Below are 17,186 nucleotides of genomic sequence, written 5' to 3' on the forward strand. Positions count from 1 at the left end.
CGAGAGCTCCACTTGAGCGTTTCAGTCCATAGCACGATGCATTTTCATGTGTCCTACATGCATATGTCCCCCATGGTCTAAAAGGTAAGTAGAGTGCATAGTGCAAGGACCCGTACTTTGGTCAGACCTGGATAAGACTCGTGCTTTGCGTCAATGTAAAACTCAAAATGTGAAGGTCCTCCCGAATCATTCTCCCTCAGCTTCCTTAGCACAATTATCAGACTGGCACGGCCAAACTGCACATTTCCTTTAAAGTGTGTGTAATTCAAGCACTGGTAATAAACCTGTCATTGAAAAAAATACATAAACATACATATAATACATAAAGCAATAGTTTATACATGAATCAAAAATATAGAGGAAAAAAATTAGCTTTCAGTTGATGATATAATACATGAGTGTTTAGTCAAGTAAGGATTTTCATGCGTTGTTTTGTTTCAGAACAATCTACAGGAGTGTGTGTGTGCGCGCGCGCGCCTGTGTTTGGTGAAGGAGGGGGGGGGGGGGGGGGGGGTGTTCGCGTAAGTTCGAGGCGAGTCCAGACTAGTCCTCTACGTGAAAGTCTATGAATGAAAGCTCCCTGAGTCCCTACTGCTCGCTTCAGAGATGAGTGTCCGTTCCGTCACAGGCGCACTGCGGCGGCGACAGGGGGAGAACCGGTGGGTGCACGACGCACCCAGTGTGACCCGCAGGGAGGAGTGGCAGGCAGGCAGGGCAGGACTGGCAGGGTGCGGTCTCCTTTCGGATCTCTTCAATTTCCCATTCAAGTGGAGAACTTGCGCCAAAGGGTCTCATTCAAAGAACAACCGCGGAAGCACAAACTGCCACGAGGATACTCTGTGACAGCCGGCTGTCATTCGGCGCCCGCTTTCCACACTGTCGTTCTGTAGAGCTGTTAGATAAATAAATGGACTTGCCCTTTCGCGCTCATTGCTGCGTCTTTCCACACAGACTGAAGTTTCGCGGTGCATGGGCACTGTACACTTGGTACCACTGGATTGTGGCGGTTTACCTTGCTTTAGATGTAAGACCTCGCGTTGACAGAGCTCGCATTTACGTATCAAGGATGACTCGGATAAAGGGGGTAAAATATTAAAGGTTTTGTCCTCCACCCCCCATCCAATACCCCGTGGGGGGATTAAGGAGCTACAGGGGGAGGGGGTAGCCTAAAACTGATCGGCGACTTGTGCCCCTTTACCACTCCGTATTGGAGTGCCCGCAGTTTGCGGTGTTATGCAGCTCTCCGTGGCTTTGGGGTTTCTGGTAGGCTGCGTCCTGATTTTCGCACCTGTTAACGAGGGCTGTGGACCGGGGAGGGGATATGGCAAAAGGCGGCCGCCAAAGAAACTGACACCACTCGCTTACAAGCAGTTTAGCCCAAATGTAGCCGAGAAAACTTTGGGAGCCAGCGGGAGACCAGAGGGCAAAATAACCAGGAATTCTGATCGATTTAAAGAACTGACACCGAACTACAACCCCGACATAATCTTCAAGGATGAGGAGAACACAGGTGCTGATCGACTCATGACACAGGTAAAACGCACTAGATTGAATAAACCAGCGCAAGAGAATTCAATTATCTGCCCATTAGGAAACATTCAGCGGTTGTGATTCGATTACAGACGCATTAGGTCTGTTACTCGTCAGCATTCATGCCATTATTCGCCCTTTGCTCACTGTTTAAACCTTTACGCAGCGTCGTTATCGACCACATGCTCTTAGCTCAGTAGCTGAAGAACTGATTGCTGACCATGCTTGTTTTATGAAGAATACTTGGTCATGTTACGTGTTTTTTTTAACACAAACTGTAATTGTTTAAGAAAAATGCAAAACTAGAACAGGTTATGTCAAACACACCACACAGACTCCCAAGTTTCGGTAGAACATATATCGAATCACTTGAAAATGTTTTGCATAAACTGGACTACCTCAACTGGTTACGCAATAAGGTAACCAGGTGTGCTTTAGTGATGCACGAATGGGGTGAAATTGTTTGTGTCATTCTGATTTTCACAAATGGAAAACAAGATGAAATGATTTATAGCCTGGTGTTTTTTGCTTTTGACAAGGTTCAACATTTTACCCTCGTATTTTAAACTCACATTTCTCTTAACTGTTGAACTGTTCGGGGTAGAGAAATCATTATTTGCTAAAAAAAAAAAAAAAATTACTTATGACTTGCAAACCGTTACGGTTATAAAATGCACGTGGCATCCATTAGCCATTCCATAAACATTCCAATTTACTATAACTTTTGTCTTTACCCATTCCTCTTTCATTTAACCGATGGGTTTTGGCTTAAGGCGAACGATGGTGTATTTGGAGAAGTTAGAAGTGTGTTAGGTTTGTCCTAATGTGAATTATTACGAGGCCTGTCCACTTTATAGAAACATAACATGGAAATCAACATATGTGAAATTTTAAATTTGACCATTGTTTAATTAAGTAATGAACTCAAAATTAATTAGTCATCCTCTCATATCAGTTATGATGCTTTCAAATCTTTATACAGTGTTCATAAACAGTTTACAAGGGTTTTATGACGGGGACATGCTGTTTTTCATTTTTTTTTTTCCTTTTTTTATTTTTAAAGACTGTCTTTTGGGAAGAAAGGTTTGAAAAGTTTAGCGTGTTTTGAGAAAGGCTATACTTTCTTGTCTCCTTGTGGGAAATCTAAAATTGGTCAAAGTGAGGTTTAGATGGAGGTTTAAGTTAATTACCCTGTGAGTGAAGGTGAATCACTCTTTAAAACTCAGACAAATTCTGTGACTCATCCACATGGAATACCTGTGGCAAAATGAAAAATAGAACAGTGTGTAGTTTTAAACCGACCAAAGCAACACGTTGGACCTTTTTGCCAGAATGCGTAGTTTGCAGTTCATCTAAAACTTCTGAGAGGAAGGACAAAATCACATTTTTAAAAAGAATGTAGAATGTTGAAAAAAAAAAACTTATTTCACTTCATATTGACAGAACATACATAATTTCAACATTTCAGAAGTCATAAAATATAATTAAAAACACAACTTCCTTAATATGACATAAAACTTTGTACATCTGTATTTACAGATGCAGCAGTTGACATATATCGATGAGGAAATATTACTAGATTTTAGGTTTATTGTGCTCAGTAGATTATATTGCATCTTCTACAGACTCAGAGAAAAGAGCTTTTAATTTTTTAAAGAGAATTTCTGTAAGGAAAAAAGAATAAAAAATTCCTTGATGTATTTTTGAAACACCTGTCATGAACTCCGATCATCCTTGACAATGAAGATTAGCCCTTAATGATCCTATACTGTTTGCACATGCTGTCTATTGTCTTCTTTTATAGTTCTGTTTTGGTCCTATTATATAAGTTCTTCAATTCTTTCTTTTCCTTTCACTTTAGTCTCCAGTATATCTCATAAATGTTACATACACCTCCTCCTATAACATCAGTATCCCTGCTTTAAATTAATCTTTTGACTGTTCTGTGTGGAGAAGGACACAGTTCCAGTGCAAAGAATATCTGTGATGAGTGTTCAGAATCTTAATATCTCAGGTCACATTCCACTGATGAAACATTATGTTGTTTCATGATGGTAGCAGGTGAATTACGCCCATAGGGTGGTTGTCGTTGCGTTTGAATGCTTTAAGCTCTCTCTCTCTTTGTGCTGTGAGTTGTTGTGTAGAGCATCATATTCATTCTTTCTTACATGTCACCATGTGTCTGCATCCTGACTCTTTGACCCTGGTCCTGTGCCATGCTCCGTGTTTCCATGGCAGCGCTGCAAGGACAAGCTGAACTCTCTGGCCATCTCGGTGATGAACATGTGGTCGGGGGTGAAGCTGCGCGTGACGGAGGGTTGGGACGAAGACGGGCACCACTCAGAGGACTCTCTGCACTATGAGGGGAGAGCGGTCGACATCACCACGTCCGACCGCGACCGTAACAAGTACGGCATGCTGGCCCGCCTGGCTGTGGAGGCCGGATTTGACTGGGTCTACTATGAGTCCAAGGCCCACGTCCACTGCAGTGTGAAGTCAGGTAGGTCTCGGCAGCAGGAGGAAGGGTGTCGTTGGAGTGCTGGTAGTCTAAACAAGGTGGCAGACGCGCGGTCCAGACGGCCCTCTGAACGTTTTGGCGTACCCTTTGAAGCAGTCCGCTCTGAGTTAGCTGTTACAGTAACATGGAGGAAAAAAAAAAAGTCTGTTTATTTTGGTTAGATCCAAAACGTCCAGTTAGTGTTCCCTTCAAAGCTGACTCAGACATCTGATCCTTGTATGGTGGTTGCCACTGTCTCTCTGTTTTTGCGCTGTAACAGTTCTCAGATCTTGTATTGGTTTTGCATTTTCAGTTCAACTTTGTCCCCAAAACTTCGTCCATAGTCTTCATGTAAATGCAATCGAAATGATACCAGCGCACGCTTAAACTGTACATTTTTGTGCCGTATGAGCACAGTTGAGCATTGGTAAGCCTTCTGATTTACACATCTGAACAGACCGGTGTAGACAGACTGCAAGGGTAATTTTAATCCAGGTGTTACATCATTGCCCAGCCCTTCATGTCTAAGTGTGTTTAAGCGTGTGTGTGAGTGTGTTTGTTTGTGTTTGTATGTGTGGGTGTGTGTTTGTTTGTGTGTGCATGTTTGTTTGTATTTGTTTGTGTGTCTGTGTGTGTATGTGTGTGTGTGTGTGTGTGTGTGTGTGTGTGTGTGGTCAGCGTTCATTAGCAGAGGTGATCTAAGTGCTAGACCCTGGCTACTGAATAATGAGGAGGTAACAGACCACATCATTACTCTGCAGACACCTGTCTCGTCTGCTGTCTACAGGGATCAAATTAAAGGCAAGACACTGAGGAGGGGAAAGTAGATTGAGTCTGGTCTGGGATTTTCTGTCGTCTCACTTGAATCAGACCTGAATTATCAGTAGGGACTTGTTGCTTCTAGTCAGTTTGAATTTACTTGATACATTTGTTTGACTGGAGAGGAAATTTTAGTGTATTATCATGGATATAAGAAACCTTACATTTTCGGTATTTGTTGAACGTTTGCAGAAATGCAGAAGTATTGTTGTTGCTTTAAAATGTCAATGTGGGTCACTGCTTTCAGCTGCAGATTTTTGGATTTAGGATAAAAAACAGATTTTTACATTACATAACAGACTTCTAATTTCTTTCAGTTCATGTTCACACACACACACACACAGACACACACACGCACACACACACACACACACACTCTCACACACAAATACACGCGCACGCGCTCGCGCATAAACACTCATGCACCACCACATACGACATGTTAGCGCCGCTTTAATGATTTTTTTTAGCGCAGTGCTTGACTTCCTCAGTCCTGCTGATCTGGGTCACTCACTCCTCTTGCATGGCAGGAATTGCGCCACCGCTTAGGAATGGGACTTCTGTGTGGACGTTTGTGAAGCACTTTTGTTATCAGCCTGATAGAGAATACAAACACAGTCAAGACCCGTTGTCTGAGGCTGCTCTGTCAAAGTCCTCTTTGGGTGTGTTCACAGCAGAATAAACTGCAGTGGGTTCATTGCAAGAGAGTGCTTTTTTCCATCACGTTTCCAGAAGTCAGAGAAACTACCGGAATCGTTATGAATATCCGACACTAACTACTTATTAACTTCAAATGAGATGTTTCACATAGTTTGTTTTGATTGAAGTTTTTTTTTTCTCTTTTATTGAAGTAAATGTTTCTCCAAGACATTTTTTAACCTGGTTGCATGTAATGCTCTGTCTGGCGTAGAGAGAGGCTTTGACTAGATGTGTATTTACTTCTCTGTCTTGCTCAGGTACTCACCCCCTTATCTTTTTGTTTTCTGTCTTATTCACTTGCCACAGCTATATTTTAGCCATATAATTAATGAACCTTTTAGTACAGAAGCACAGAAATATGATGGAAGAGCCATATTCCACACAGTATGAAAATATGGGCATGCGCATGTGCAACAAAAGCACAGTGCGGTAAAGTGCTATGGTAGAAACAGATCAAAACATTAAACATCTTCTAGAATTGACTTGACTACATTGTGTTGACATAGTACTAGAGAGAATGAAACCATGTGCCTTACTATGTGTACCTGATGGTAAGAGACTGTAGGTGTGTCCAAGGTACAAAGAGAGCAGAACAGTGAAGGGGAGAGAGAGAGAGAGAGAGAGGCAGAACAGAGTCTTTGAGAAGTAGAGCAGGTTTCTAAAGTACTCTGTGATGATTAACTTAGCTCTTTGTTTTCCAGATGGTAATTCCGTTGTTCTCTCTGTCAGATCTCTTATCAGAGGCTGTCTTATCACCTGGCCTTGGTACTTACCATTCCCAAATATTTGTGCTAACCTCACCCCTGGAGACTTGAGACTCATATTCCAGTCTCTTGGTGTGACCTCACTCACTTCTGTTGACAAGAGGATGGGGAGGAGAAAGATTTAATCATGTGGTTATTTATTAGCTTTTATTGCATTTTTACATGTTGACCAAAGTCGAGTGAAAAGAGAAAACTAATTAGCTTGAAGAATGGCATTTGAAATGTTTGCTTGCACAGACCTACCCATTTGGCCACTGTGTTTTTTTTTTTAGGCTGACGGGGTGTTTTATGTGTTTACTAAGCACGGGATTTTACTTGTTTGTTTGTGTGTGTGTGTGTGTGTGTGTGTGTGTGTGAGCTTGTGTGTGTGCATGTGTATTTATGTGTGTATGCGTGTGTGAGAGTGTGAATGTGTGTATGTGTACGTGTGTGTGTGTGTGTGTGTGTGAGCTAATGGAGTTTTAATGGACTGAGACGTTAACTGATCAAAAGCATCTATCAAAACTATGTGACCCATATGCGTTTAACTATTCTTTAACGGAGAAGAACTTGACTTGCCCACTGCCTCAACCATTCTATTAATGTCAGTGTCCACCCACTGGTCAGAGGACTAAACTCTCTCTCTCTCTCTTTCTCTCCCTCTCTCTCAGAGCACTCTGTTGCAGCAAAGACAGGCGGTTGCTTTCCTGGTGGAGCTCTGGTCACTCTGGAGGATGGGAGCAGGAAGGCCCTGCGAGACATCCAGCTGGGCAACAAAGTTCTGGCCTCTTCGGAGAGCGACGGAAGCGGCGAGCTCATCTACAGTGAGGTCATCGCCTTTCTGGACCGAGACCCCGTCACCCTGAAACAGTTTTACTCCATAGGAACAGAAGAGGGGTCGGTCCTTACCCTCACAGCCGCCCACCTTGTGTTTGTGACGGAGGGGAACTGCTCAGGGGGAGTGGAGGGTGGCAGGGTGAGGACAGTATTCGCCAGCGAGGTGCAACCGGGCCAGTGTGTGGTATCAGGGAAGGAACCGGGCCGAGAGGGGCGCCTGTCTCGTGTCTCCTGGGTCCAGATCCAGGAGGACAGGGGAGTTTTTGCCCCGCTGACCCTTCACGGCACCGTTGTGGTCAACGACGTTCTCACGTCCTGCTACGCGGTAGTGGATCAGCACTCCCTGGCCCACTGGGCCTTTGCCCCGCTCCGACTTTTGTACCGCTGGACTGGGCCCGACTCGGACCGCGCGGACGGACTACACTGGTACTCTTCGCTGCTGTACTGGATCGGAACACTTATACTGGACCCGACACACTTTCATCCCTGGGGCATGATGGGTAATGACAGATGAGAGTTAGAAACGGAGAGACCAAATTTTGGTCAAAAGCAAAAAAAGTGATTGCACATGAGTCAAAAGAAGAGAAGGAAATGGCAAGAGGAAAGAAATGAAGTGATGGATCAAACAGAGAGGAGAGCACACATGGGAAAAGAGAGAGAGAGAGAGAAAGAGAAAGAGAGAGAAGCAGAAAATGGTATGGAGAAACAAGACTTTGAGACAAAGAGACTAGTGGAGAATTCCTGAGATGAAAAAAAAAACAAACCAAAACTTCAGACTCTCAGACCTGAAATTCCCACATCAGACATCTGAAAACAGCACAGTTATTCTGAGAACCTGCTTCCAACCAAGGATTAAGTACCCTTGATAAATACCAAAACCTTTTTAGAAAAGAAAAACCTTTACAAAAAAAAAAAAAACTATTTTAAAAGGATTTTTGACTTCACAGGACTGAAGCAGTCCTCTGTTGCCTACACTGGAACTTGTACAGGAACACGCACATGTCATGTCCACACACAAGCTCTTACACACATGTGCACAAAAACTTGTTCTCATTGAGCTTATAGGATAATAATGAGTAAAGTACTGTCTATTTTACACATTCATTCACACTCAGGTAAGAGACGACAGACAAAACAAAGGATGAGTGTGTGCAAAGAGAGAGGAAGAGAGGAGGAGAGGAAAGAGAGAGAGAGAGAGAGAGAGAGGAAGAGAGACAGAGAGAAGAAAGAGAGAACATGACATAAAACATATACCAGAGCTAACAGGGAAAATAAGGTTAGGTTTCTAAAATCTAACCATAGTCCCTTAAAAGAATTTTTGCTTAACTCTTTATCATTTAGGCAATCAAAGAAATCTCTTTTTTTTTTCCGCGGAAGGCCAGGAGACAGTGGACCTTCCGCCGTTCAGGTTGTTCGCCCGTTCAGAGTTAGCGTCGTCCGACGCGGCGACGCGTTCGTGCCGTCAAATTTGCCGTTAGATAGATGGAAATGTTTTTTCATAACGTTGTCTTTAAGTATTTATTGGCTATATTGTACACTGTGTCCATGCGTAGTGGAATACCCGACTGGTGCATGACACAGTAAAGCATATGAAGGGTTTGTATGAAGTAACAAAAACACATTGATGCATAGTAAGCACATTTTTTTTACGTTTATTGATCCATCATTAAAGTGTACTCATGTAGATCATATGTTAAGACATATGTATGCTATATGTGTGCCTTATGCTGTTCTACTTCATATACACTTTGACTTATTTACCTATTTTGTGGCATTATTTACTTTTTACAAAAAAAAAAAGATGTTAAAAATTATATAATATTTGTAAAACTATTTAAAGATCTATTTTTCAAAATTAAACATGATAGAAAACCATGTCTGCCTTTATCTTATGTTGTGGACAAAACCCCTCCCCCCCCACACACACACACACACACCACACACAATCACACACACACACACACGCTGATTTTCTTTTTATATCCCTGTTATAAACAGACTGTTTTTCATTGGTAATGACAGCAATAAATTCTCAGCAGTGAAATATCCATTTCAATATTTGCAGCTGTTTGCAACAGATACAGTATAGATCATACTAACAGGCATTCCATAGTTGGCTATTAATAAATAGGAAATAAAATAGTAATGTAAGCTATTCACAGTCAAAACCATTGTGACTCATTATTCAGTTCAGTACCAAGTATCCATACTCTGTTTGTCGAGTTAAAACTTTGGAACTCTCTTCGACCGACAGTTTTTCTTAGGTAGATAGATTAGAGGTAGGAATGAGGCACAGGGCATCTTAAGGGTAGGATTAACTTCTGGATTATTGCTTGGACTTTTAAGGTTTCAGTGGAACTGCACTTAAACAAAAAAACAAAAAGTGCTACATACTAAAGTGATGATATCCTCACCAAAGGACGTCATTCTACACAGACAGTAAACTGGATATTTCCTGTGGTGTAGCTACCACTTCCTGTCCCTCTGGTTTCCTACAAGCGCAGAAAGGGATGACTCGGAGCCCAGGCAAGTTAAGGAACTTCTTAACGAGGTACGGGGGTTCATAAACCGCCTCCAGCGTATGACTCTGCCCCTGCTGCCTGTTAGCCAGTGACCATACCTCCTTTGTGTTTTCGTTTCTGTCCAGACCCCTCTCCATGAGAGACCCTGGGAGGGAGAGTACATTGGTTGGGATCAGTGTGGTAAAGGTGTTCTTCATCTGACATTGTTATGTGAAAGGCTGTGACTCTGTTTTACCTGAGACTGTGTGATCGAGAACAAACGCCAGCAGGCCCACCAAGAAAATGGGCAAAGTCATGAAAGACTGGAGAATGACATCAATGCTGGGTACACCTACACATGAAGCATAAACAACACACACACACACACACACACACGCACACACACACACGCACACACATACACACACACGCACACACACATGCATGCACACGTGAATGAGAATATGCATGCGCATGCGCGCACTCACACACACACACACACACACACACACACACACATACACACAGGTACGCACACACGCACACACACACACACACACACACACACACACACGTGAATGAGTATATGCATGCGCATGCGCACCCACAAACACACACACACACACACATACACACACACACACACACACACAAGTAAACAGTATGTATTATCAATAAAGACTTAATTTAACTGAATTATGTCTGACTGGGTGTTAGAATGATTGACACACTGATAATATCCTACCAGTGGAGATTAAACCAGCCTGCAACCTGCACCAGCGAGGCAGCACTAGAGCCATAAACACAGTGAAGCCAATGTTAAAAATGTTCCGTCCTGAATCCATGTGTGTGTACTGGAAATAAGTGATGCCCGTTCCCACGGCAACGGTATAAGTCACACTGAGCACAGCACCTGAGGGCACACACATTGCGCAGGTACGCTGAATCAAAACTCTGTAATATCTGACAGGTATCTTAAAAAAAGAAAACGGTTTCATTTAGACATTCAGTAGAAGACGTGGTAGTGTGACACAGGGGTACCGTGAATAGCCAGAGGGATGCAGGTCAGGAGATGAGCCAGTTTTGGGGACACACCCACAATCAATAACAGAGCACCAGCCACCTGCACGGTGCTTCGAGAGCCACACTGCGAGACACAGGATTGAGAGAGTCAGAACAATCTGTGTAAAGGGATGAGATGAACTGAGCTAAGAAGGGTGGATTAAAAACAGTGAGAGAGAAGGAGAGGACCTGTATACACTCTAGAGCAGGGGCCACTGTGTCTAGCTTATATATTGGTTCTTTACAGATAAACTCACTCAAGTGGGTTTTTGTTCCCTAATATAAATTTTGATGAAGGATTCAGACAGAAAGGCCAGCAGAAAAGAAGGCCCCATCAAAAGTCTGGGAGACTAAGCACAGTTTAGAAACAGCACAGCAAGCACAGTACCTGACTGAGTCCTAAAGAGCAGGCATTAGCTACACTGCTACAGACTCCCACTGGTGCCCCCATCAGGCCAGCTAGGACACTGCCCAGGCCCTCAGCACAAAGCCCCCGGTTAGTGGCAGCAGCAGGGGGTGGTGGTGAGTCCAGAAGTCGAGCAGTCAGCATATATACACACTGGGAGCTGATTGAGACAGAGAGAGCAGCAGCCACGCCGGCTGCAATAGCTGGACCAGACAGCAGGGGGAGCCCTGAACCTAAGCATACAGCACACAGACATAACATAAACATGCATAAATATACAGTACATAGAAATAACATAAACAAACATAAACCTACAGTATATAGACATGGCATAAATATACATAGACATAAACATAAAAATACATAAACATACAGTATATAGACATAACGTAAACATACATAAACATGAACATATATAAGCATACAGCACATAGACACAAAATAAACATACATAAGCATGAACACAAATAACCATACAGTAAATAGACATGACATAAACATATACAGTATAAACATAAACATATATAAACATACAGTACAAATAGCATAGCTCATTTCAGAATTACTCAAGAATGACCAACATTTCAGTTGATTTAAACAACAAACCGTCAGCACTTGGCCTTTCCTGCCAAGATGTACTGTAAAACACAAAACCAAGGCCCAACAAAGAAACAAAATCCAATTTGACAGAACCTAAATGTGTTTAATATCAAAACTAATCCCTTGTCGACAATTTAAAGACATTCCCATGTTCTTACTACGGTTTCATAAACGTGTATGCAGGGTCAGTCAGTCAGTACCTGAGAGAGGGAAGCTGAACCATGCAGATGGAGCGATAACATTTGTGTCGTTCAAGACAAGTGTAGGGGTGGTGTTAGAAACTTTCATCCCAGGATGCAGCTCATAGAGTGGGTAAAAATAAATGTGACCCCAGTGCTCCAGGCTAGCGCACAAACCCCACACAAGCGACACAGACAGCAAAACCTACAAACAAACACATACACACGAAGAGAGAGAGAGAGAGAGAGAGAGAGAGAGAGAGAGAGAGAGAGCAATTAGCCAAAAACATTCTGGAGCCAACAGCACCCTTAATGATGTGCTGGTAACAGTCAGCAGGCAGTGGTATGTCCTGTCCTGGACTTTCTTTACTCACAGAGAGCATCCTGCAGACTGGGTACACTGGGAGCCTCAGGCACGCTGGGATAACACAGGAACGCAGATGCTGAGAGAAGAATACCAAGAGAACCACAGTCCTGTCAAGAAGAACACAAAAACAGTGTGTGTGTGTATATGTGTGTGTGTTTGTGTGTGTGTGTGTGTGTGTGTGTGTGTGTGTGTATGTGTGTGTGTGTGTGTGTGTGTGTGTGTCCGTGCACATGTTTGTGTGTGAGTGTGTGTGTGCACGCGTTTGTGTTACACTTTCCATTAGATTGCCCATAGTATGCAGTGTAATGTCATAAACAACTAAGCCGTATGACTGTAGTTACTGAGTAATTGTCTCCTGTTTTCAATATAGTTACAGTACAACCAAGAAGGCCTACAGTACATGCAACTTATGCCTGTGTGCTACCACATGACAGTGCATAGTGCAAAAAGACAGACATGATCACTTTAATGAGAAACAAAAAAAAGAGAGACAGAGAGGTAGTTGAGGGGGAGGGAGTGTGAAAGAAAATGAAACAGAAACAGGTGAAAAGGTTCAGATCAGACCTTAGAGTTGAAAGAGAAAGCAGGAGAAGAAGGGGGGGGGGGTGTAGACAGGGTGAATAGAGAAAAAAAACACTGTATTCTGTCACACTCACAGCATAGCAAAGCCCCAGTGGTAGGAGCAGAGGATGGCTGCTTCTCTGTAGACGGAGAACCCCAGCATACAGAGCACAGGAGCAATCACCATAGGCCCAAAACCTCTCTGCACAGCACCACCTATGCCTGTCAGGCCCACAGCCAACTGCACCAGGCCTGCAACTACCACCATGCCCTGTAGCTACGCACACAAAGAGACAAAGAGTATGTGTGTGTGTGTGTGTGTGCGTGAGAGAGAGAGAGAGACAGACAGACAGAAAGACAGACAGACAGAGAGAGGAAGACTTTTAGTTACATTTTGTTTTTACCTGTGTGACACACTTACACTGATTAACCTGGGTTCCATAAACCACTATTTACTGTTTGAGATTAACAGTCAGAGCTATGCTTCAAAATAAAAATCATGGGGAGCACTGTGTGCTCAGTGAGAGGGGTGGTCTGGGTTCAGCACCACGGACAGCACTGCTGAGTACCTCTCTCAATGGGTAGCCGCGGATCACAGATTCCCGGGTTTCCTCACAGTGCCCCCTGCAGGTCACGTTATTCTCTGCAGGACATTACAAGCAGAATTGTAAGAACCCACAGTGTGGTACCAGTGGAAAAAATGGTATTGTGCTTTAGAGCTGGGAAAACTCACCTGTTCGGACAAAGAGTAGAGCCATTGCAGGGATCATAAACTCCACAGAAGGGGCCTGAATCAAGGGTAAACTGTGAAGACAAGGTGGTGTAACTTAAATACAGTATAAGCCTAGTCTGATTCATTAGAGTGGATCAGTGTGTGTGTGTGTGTGTGTGTGTGTGTGTGTGCGCGCGCACATTTTGAATGTATTGGAAAGAGGAAGGAAGGGAGAGAAAACACAGTGAATGTTTGTGAAAGAGAGGAAGAGCATAGTTGTGTATAAAAAATTGTAAATGAATAAATATAATTCATGTCAAAGAGTGCATGAAACTCCAACGTGCCCTGTCAGATTGTTTGGAGTGATACAGTTCACAATCACAAAGCCATAAACCAAGTTATATCACGTGATGTTTCCAGGAAAGACAGTTAAAGAGACATTGTGAAGTCTAACGCAGGATCTCACCGTGTGCCCAGGCAGCTCTGCAGGAGTGTGGATAACCCAGAGTAAAAGAAAACAGGCGTCAATACTTTCTCCATCTCCTCTCTCTCCTGTAACACACCACCTACCACCAAGACCTGCATCGAAGACTGCACCAGCACGTGCTGCCCATACAAACACACACACACACACACACACACACACAGACAAGCAGAGAGAGAAGGAGGATGGTGGAGAGGTTTGAAGAGCAGTTTTATTCTTATTTTACATAATGAACTGAAGGTGACTTTCCTAAGTCTAAATTGGATTCCTGCCACGCCGGCTTTCAGGAATTTTTAAGTCCTCCATAAAGTCACGCGGAGGAGAGAATGCCTCGTTCCAAAGCCTTTAAATCACCACATCAACTGACACAGTGTGAAACGTGTTGAGTTTACCTGGAAAGCCAGAGCCAAAACCATCAAGCAGGGAGGACTCCTGTTGACCCTGAAACCGGGAGACGTCACGGCCTCCCCGGGGTCCTCGGGATTAGACTGACCACACGCAAACATCCTTTTACATCCACCCATCTTTCCCTCTGTCTCCTTCTTCTTCGTTTCTCACCGTCCTCTTCTACCCGGTTGTTAGATGGAGCGGCGTGTGCTGACACGGCTGCAGCCATTCATTGAGCTGCACACACGTCTCCACACCACCTATCAGCCTTTGACCCCCAGGTTACGAAACGCTTTGGAGTTTGTCATTAGCTGTGTTTCTCTTTTAATCATTATCTTAACGATCACTCACAATAACAATGAAACATTGCGTAACCTCAGGGAGTTCAGAAGCCGACCTGAGACCTTACTGTAAGCTTTGCAGGTTGTCATTTCATGTCTACAGATATATTAAAGCGAAGCCTTAATATTTTTAACTTCTATATCGTCACAGTGTAGGTCTGACAGTTGACCTCCAAATCCCAGATTTCCTTTGGTGTGAGACAGATTTTCAGGTGTTTGAAAAGGTGTATACTTAAAGATAACAAAGTGTGCCCTTACCAACATCTTATTTTGGATCAATTTTTTTTTGACTGAAACAGAGACTTTTAAGATAGAGGAGAAACAGCATTAATAGTGAATAAAGGGACTCATCAACATCGAGATTAAGTCTATGTTTATTTCCATTGGCTTGGACAGCTGTGTACAAGGCATTACAACAGATACACTCATGGCTTATAGAGGATTAAAGTGGGGGAAACTCTTCTCAACTCACATCAACACAGAATGAAAGTTGAATCTACACAAACACACAGTATATGGATCTAAAGCATGCCTTTGTCACATTCACACACTTTCACTGATATAGATATGTCCACAGTGTATCAATGCATCTTCACTGACATTGTGATAATGAGGCGGTCACAACCACAAAAGCACCAGTACAACAACGGCGGCCAAATATACTACAATATGCCAAAGTACATATATTGGAGGGGGGCGGGGAGTTTCTGTCTTGTTACGTATATCTGTATGTGATCCAAACACAGCCCAGATGCCACAGACATGTTTGGGGGAGGGTGGGGTGGGATGGGGTGGGGGGGGCTTAGTTTAGTATTGACAGCTTAGGTAACTCAAATATGTACCTTAAACAGCACAAATTGATGTTGTTTTCAGCAAAGGATACAAGGTCAAGCATGCACACATACACACAAACACACACACACGCACACACACACACACACACACACACAAAGCTGGTGAAATCTAATACACATCTCATCATTCAAGAACAGACATAAACAGAGCCCAAAATCTGAGTGAGGAGATAAAATACACGTTTCATCTTTTTGGATCATACAGAACATGAATGGAGAAACTGTGCTAAACCTTATCTATTGTATATCTCTTGTAAGCATGTTAAAAGTGTACAGACCTGGCAAAGCTAGGCTAATACACGACAAAAGCCTTTCTTCTATCGTCAAGGGACTTACAGAAGTGACACAGAAGCGTTTGTGACGGTATAAGAACGAACTGCACTGGGTTAGCCCTCAGTCAAAGAGCCGTAACCACATGGCACACTGTTTTTGAGGAATTTTTAAATAGCCAGTTATACTGCTTTTTGTCACTGAATGTACAAAAATAAGCTATAAAAAACAGCAAATATCACTGACTTCATATGCATATTCTGGACTGTTGTTAAAAGTTGCACCGTAGGGTAACAGAGCTCACAGGTTTTTTTTTTTTCAAAGCATCAAAATGATTGAGGAGAAATACAGTGCAGGATGACACACAGTTTTGGAAAGACGTTATTGCATATTGCACCTCTCGGGAAAAAAAAAAAAAAAGACAACGTTAACTGCCTTTGCGACGTTATTTTGAAATCTCGCCACAGACACAATTGAGACCGTCTCCACTGGGTGCACGAACTCTGAGGAGGAACATTAAGAGAGAATCAGGCCAAACTGTGAGGTACGCAAACTAAAACCAGTTAAATCCACCGAAAACAGTTCGACATACTCCCAGCTACATCACGAGAGAAAACCACATTTTTCCTATCCACGCAGGACAGCTTGGCATTGTAACTCAAAAAGATGGTCATAAACTGGCCATTTTCTCACTACCCCTGAGCAGCAAGAATTCTGAAGTGAACTGAAGTGCGTAAAACGACCTATACGCTAAAACAAGGACGGTTTCGTTGGCTACGCGTATTACGGAAGGTGGAAACTAATTTCGCTTTATTTCTTCCCTGCAGAATTACACCCAGAGAACAACAACAACAAAAGAAAAACCACGCTCTGACGTCCGGTGAGCGGTTACAGGTTTGTGAGCAGTAGTCTCGACGGTACTATGCGTGTCTCTCTTCACTGCTGTGATGAACACACATGAGGAAAGATTTATAGAATTCAGTGAATATCAAACATCACTGAATGACAACCATGTTAAATTGCATTACACACTGATTGTAGCTCCGACAAAATATCAATTGTTAGTTGGCAGGTAATTATTCAACGCATGCAATTTTTTCTCATCTCTACTGTTCAAACATCAAATGAGGAGGATGCTCTATTTACTGTTATATCTCTGACTGTAATGATTGGCCTAATATTTTTCAGAAACTGAATGTGTAGATTCTCTTATCCCATAATGCAGAGAGACGTGTTATGAATATGTTTGATTAGAGGAATCTCAGTGAGGGGAAAAGTTACTGTAAGGTTCCTGTCCTGCTGTGTCTTAATGTCCAGTCTGAGAGAGACACTTCTCT

At 43.0% G+C, this 17,186-nt stretch overlaps 2 protein-coding genes across 2 annotated transcripts; one reads left to right on the top strand and one right to left on the bottom strand.

Moving 5' to 3' along the window:
* The first annotated feature begins 1,233 nt into the window (after positions 1–1,233).
* ihha (Indian hedgehog signaling molecule a) lies at positions 1,234–7,718 on the top strand. The gene is made up of 3 exons (XM_030786131.1): positions 1,234–1,533; positions 3,769–4,030; positions 6,960–7,718. Exons 1-3 carry the CDS (start codon positions 1,234–1,236, stop codon positions 7,637–7,639), a joined length of 1,242 nt encoding a protein of 413 aa, XP_030641991.1. The 3' UTR covers positions 7,640–7,718.
* Positions 7,719–9,553: 1,835 nt separating this feature from the next.
* slc23a3 (solute carrier family 23 member 3) lies at positions 9,554–14,503 on the bottom strand. The gene is made up of 12 exons (XM_030786658.1): positions 14,390–14,503; positions 13,980–14,119; positions 13,535–13,605; positions 13,371–13,444; positions 12,897–13,078; positions 12,248–12,347; positions 11,895–12,078; positions 11,077–11,327; positions 10,668–10,773; positions 10,372–10,539; positions 9,883–9,978; positions 9,554–9,792 (listed from the first exon to the last, which is right to left on the bottom strand). Exons 1-12 carry the CDS (start codon positions 14,501–14,503, stop codon positions 9,554–9,556), a joined length of 1,725 nt encoding a protein of 574 aa, XP_030642518.1.
* Positions 14,504–17,186: the final 2,683 nt, after the last annotated feature.

Source organism: Chanos chanos, chromosome 10, assembly GCF_902362185.1.
Source record: "Chanos chanos chromosome 10, fChaCha1.1, whole genome shotgun sequence".
NCBI classification, from domain to species: domain Eukaryota; kingdom Metazoa; phylum Chordata; class Actinopteri; order Gonorynchiformes; family Chanidae; genus Chanos; species Chanos chanos.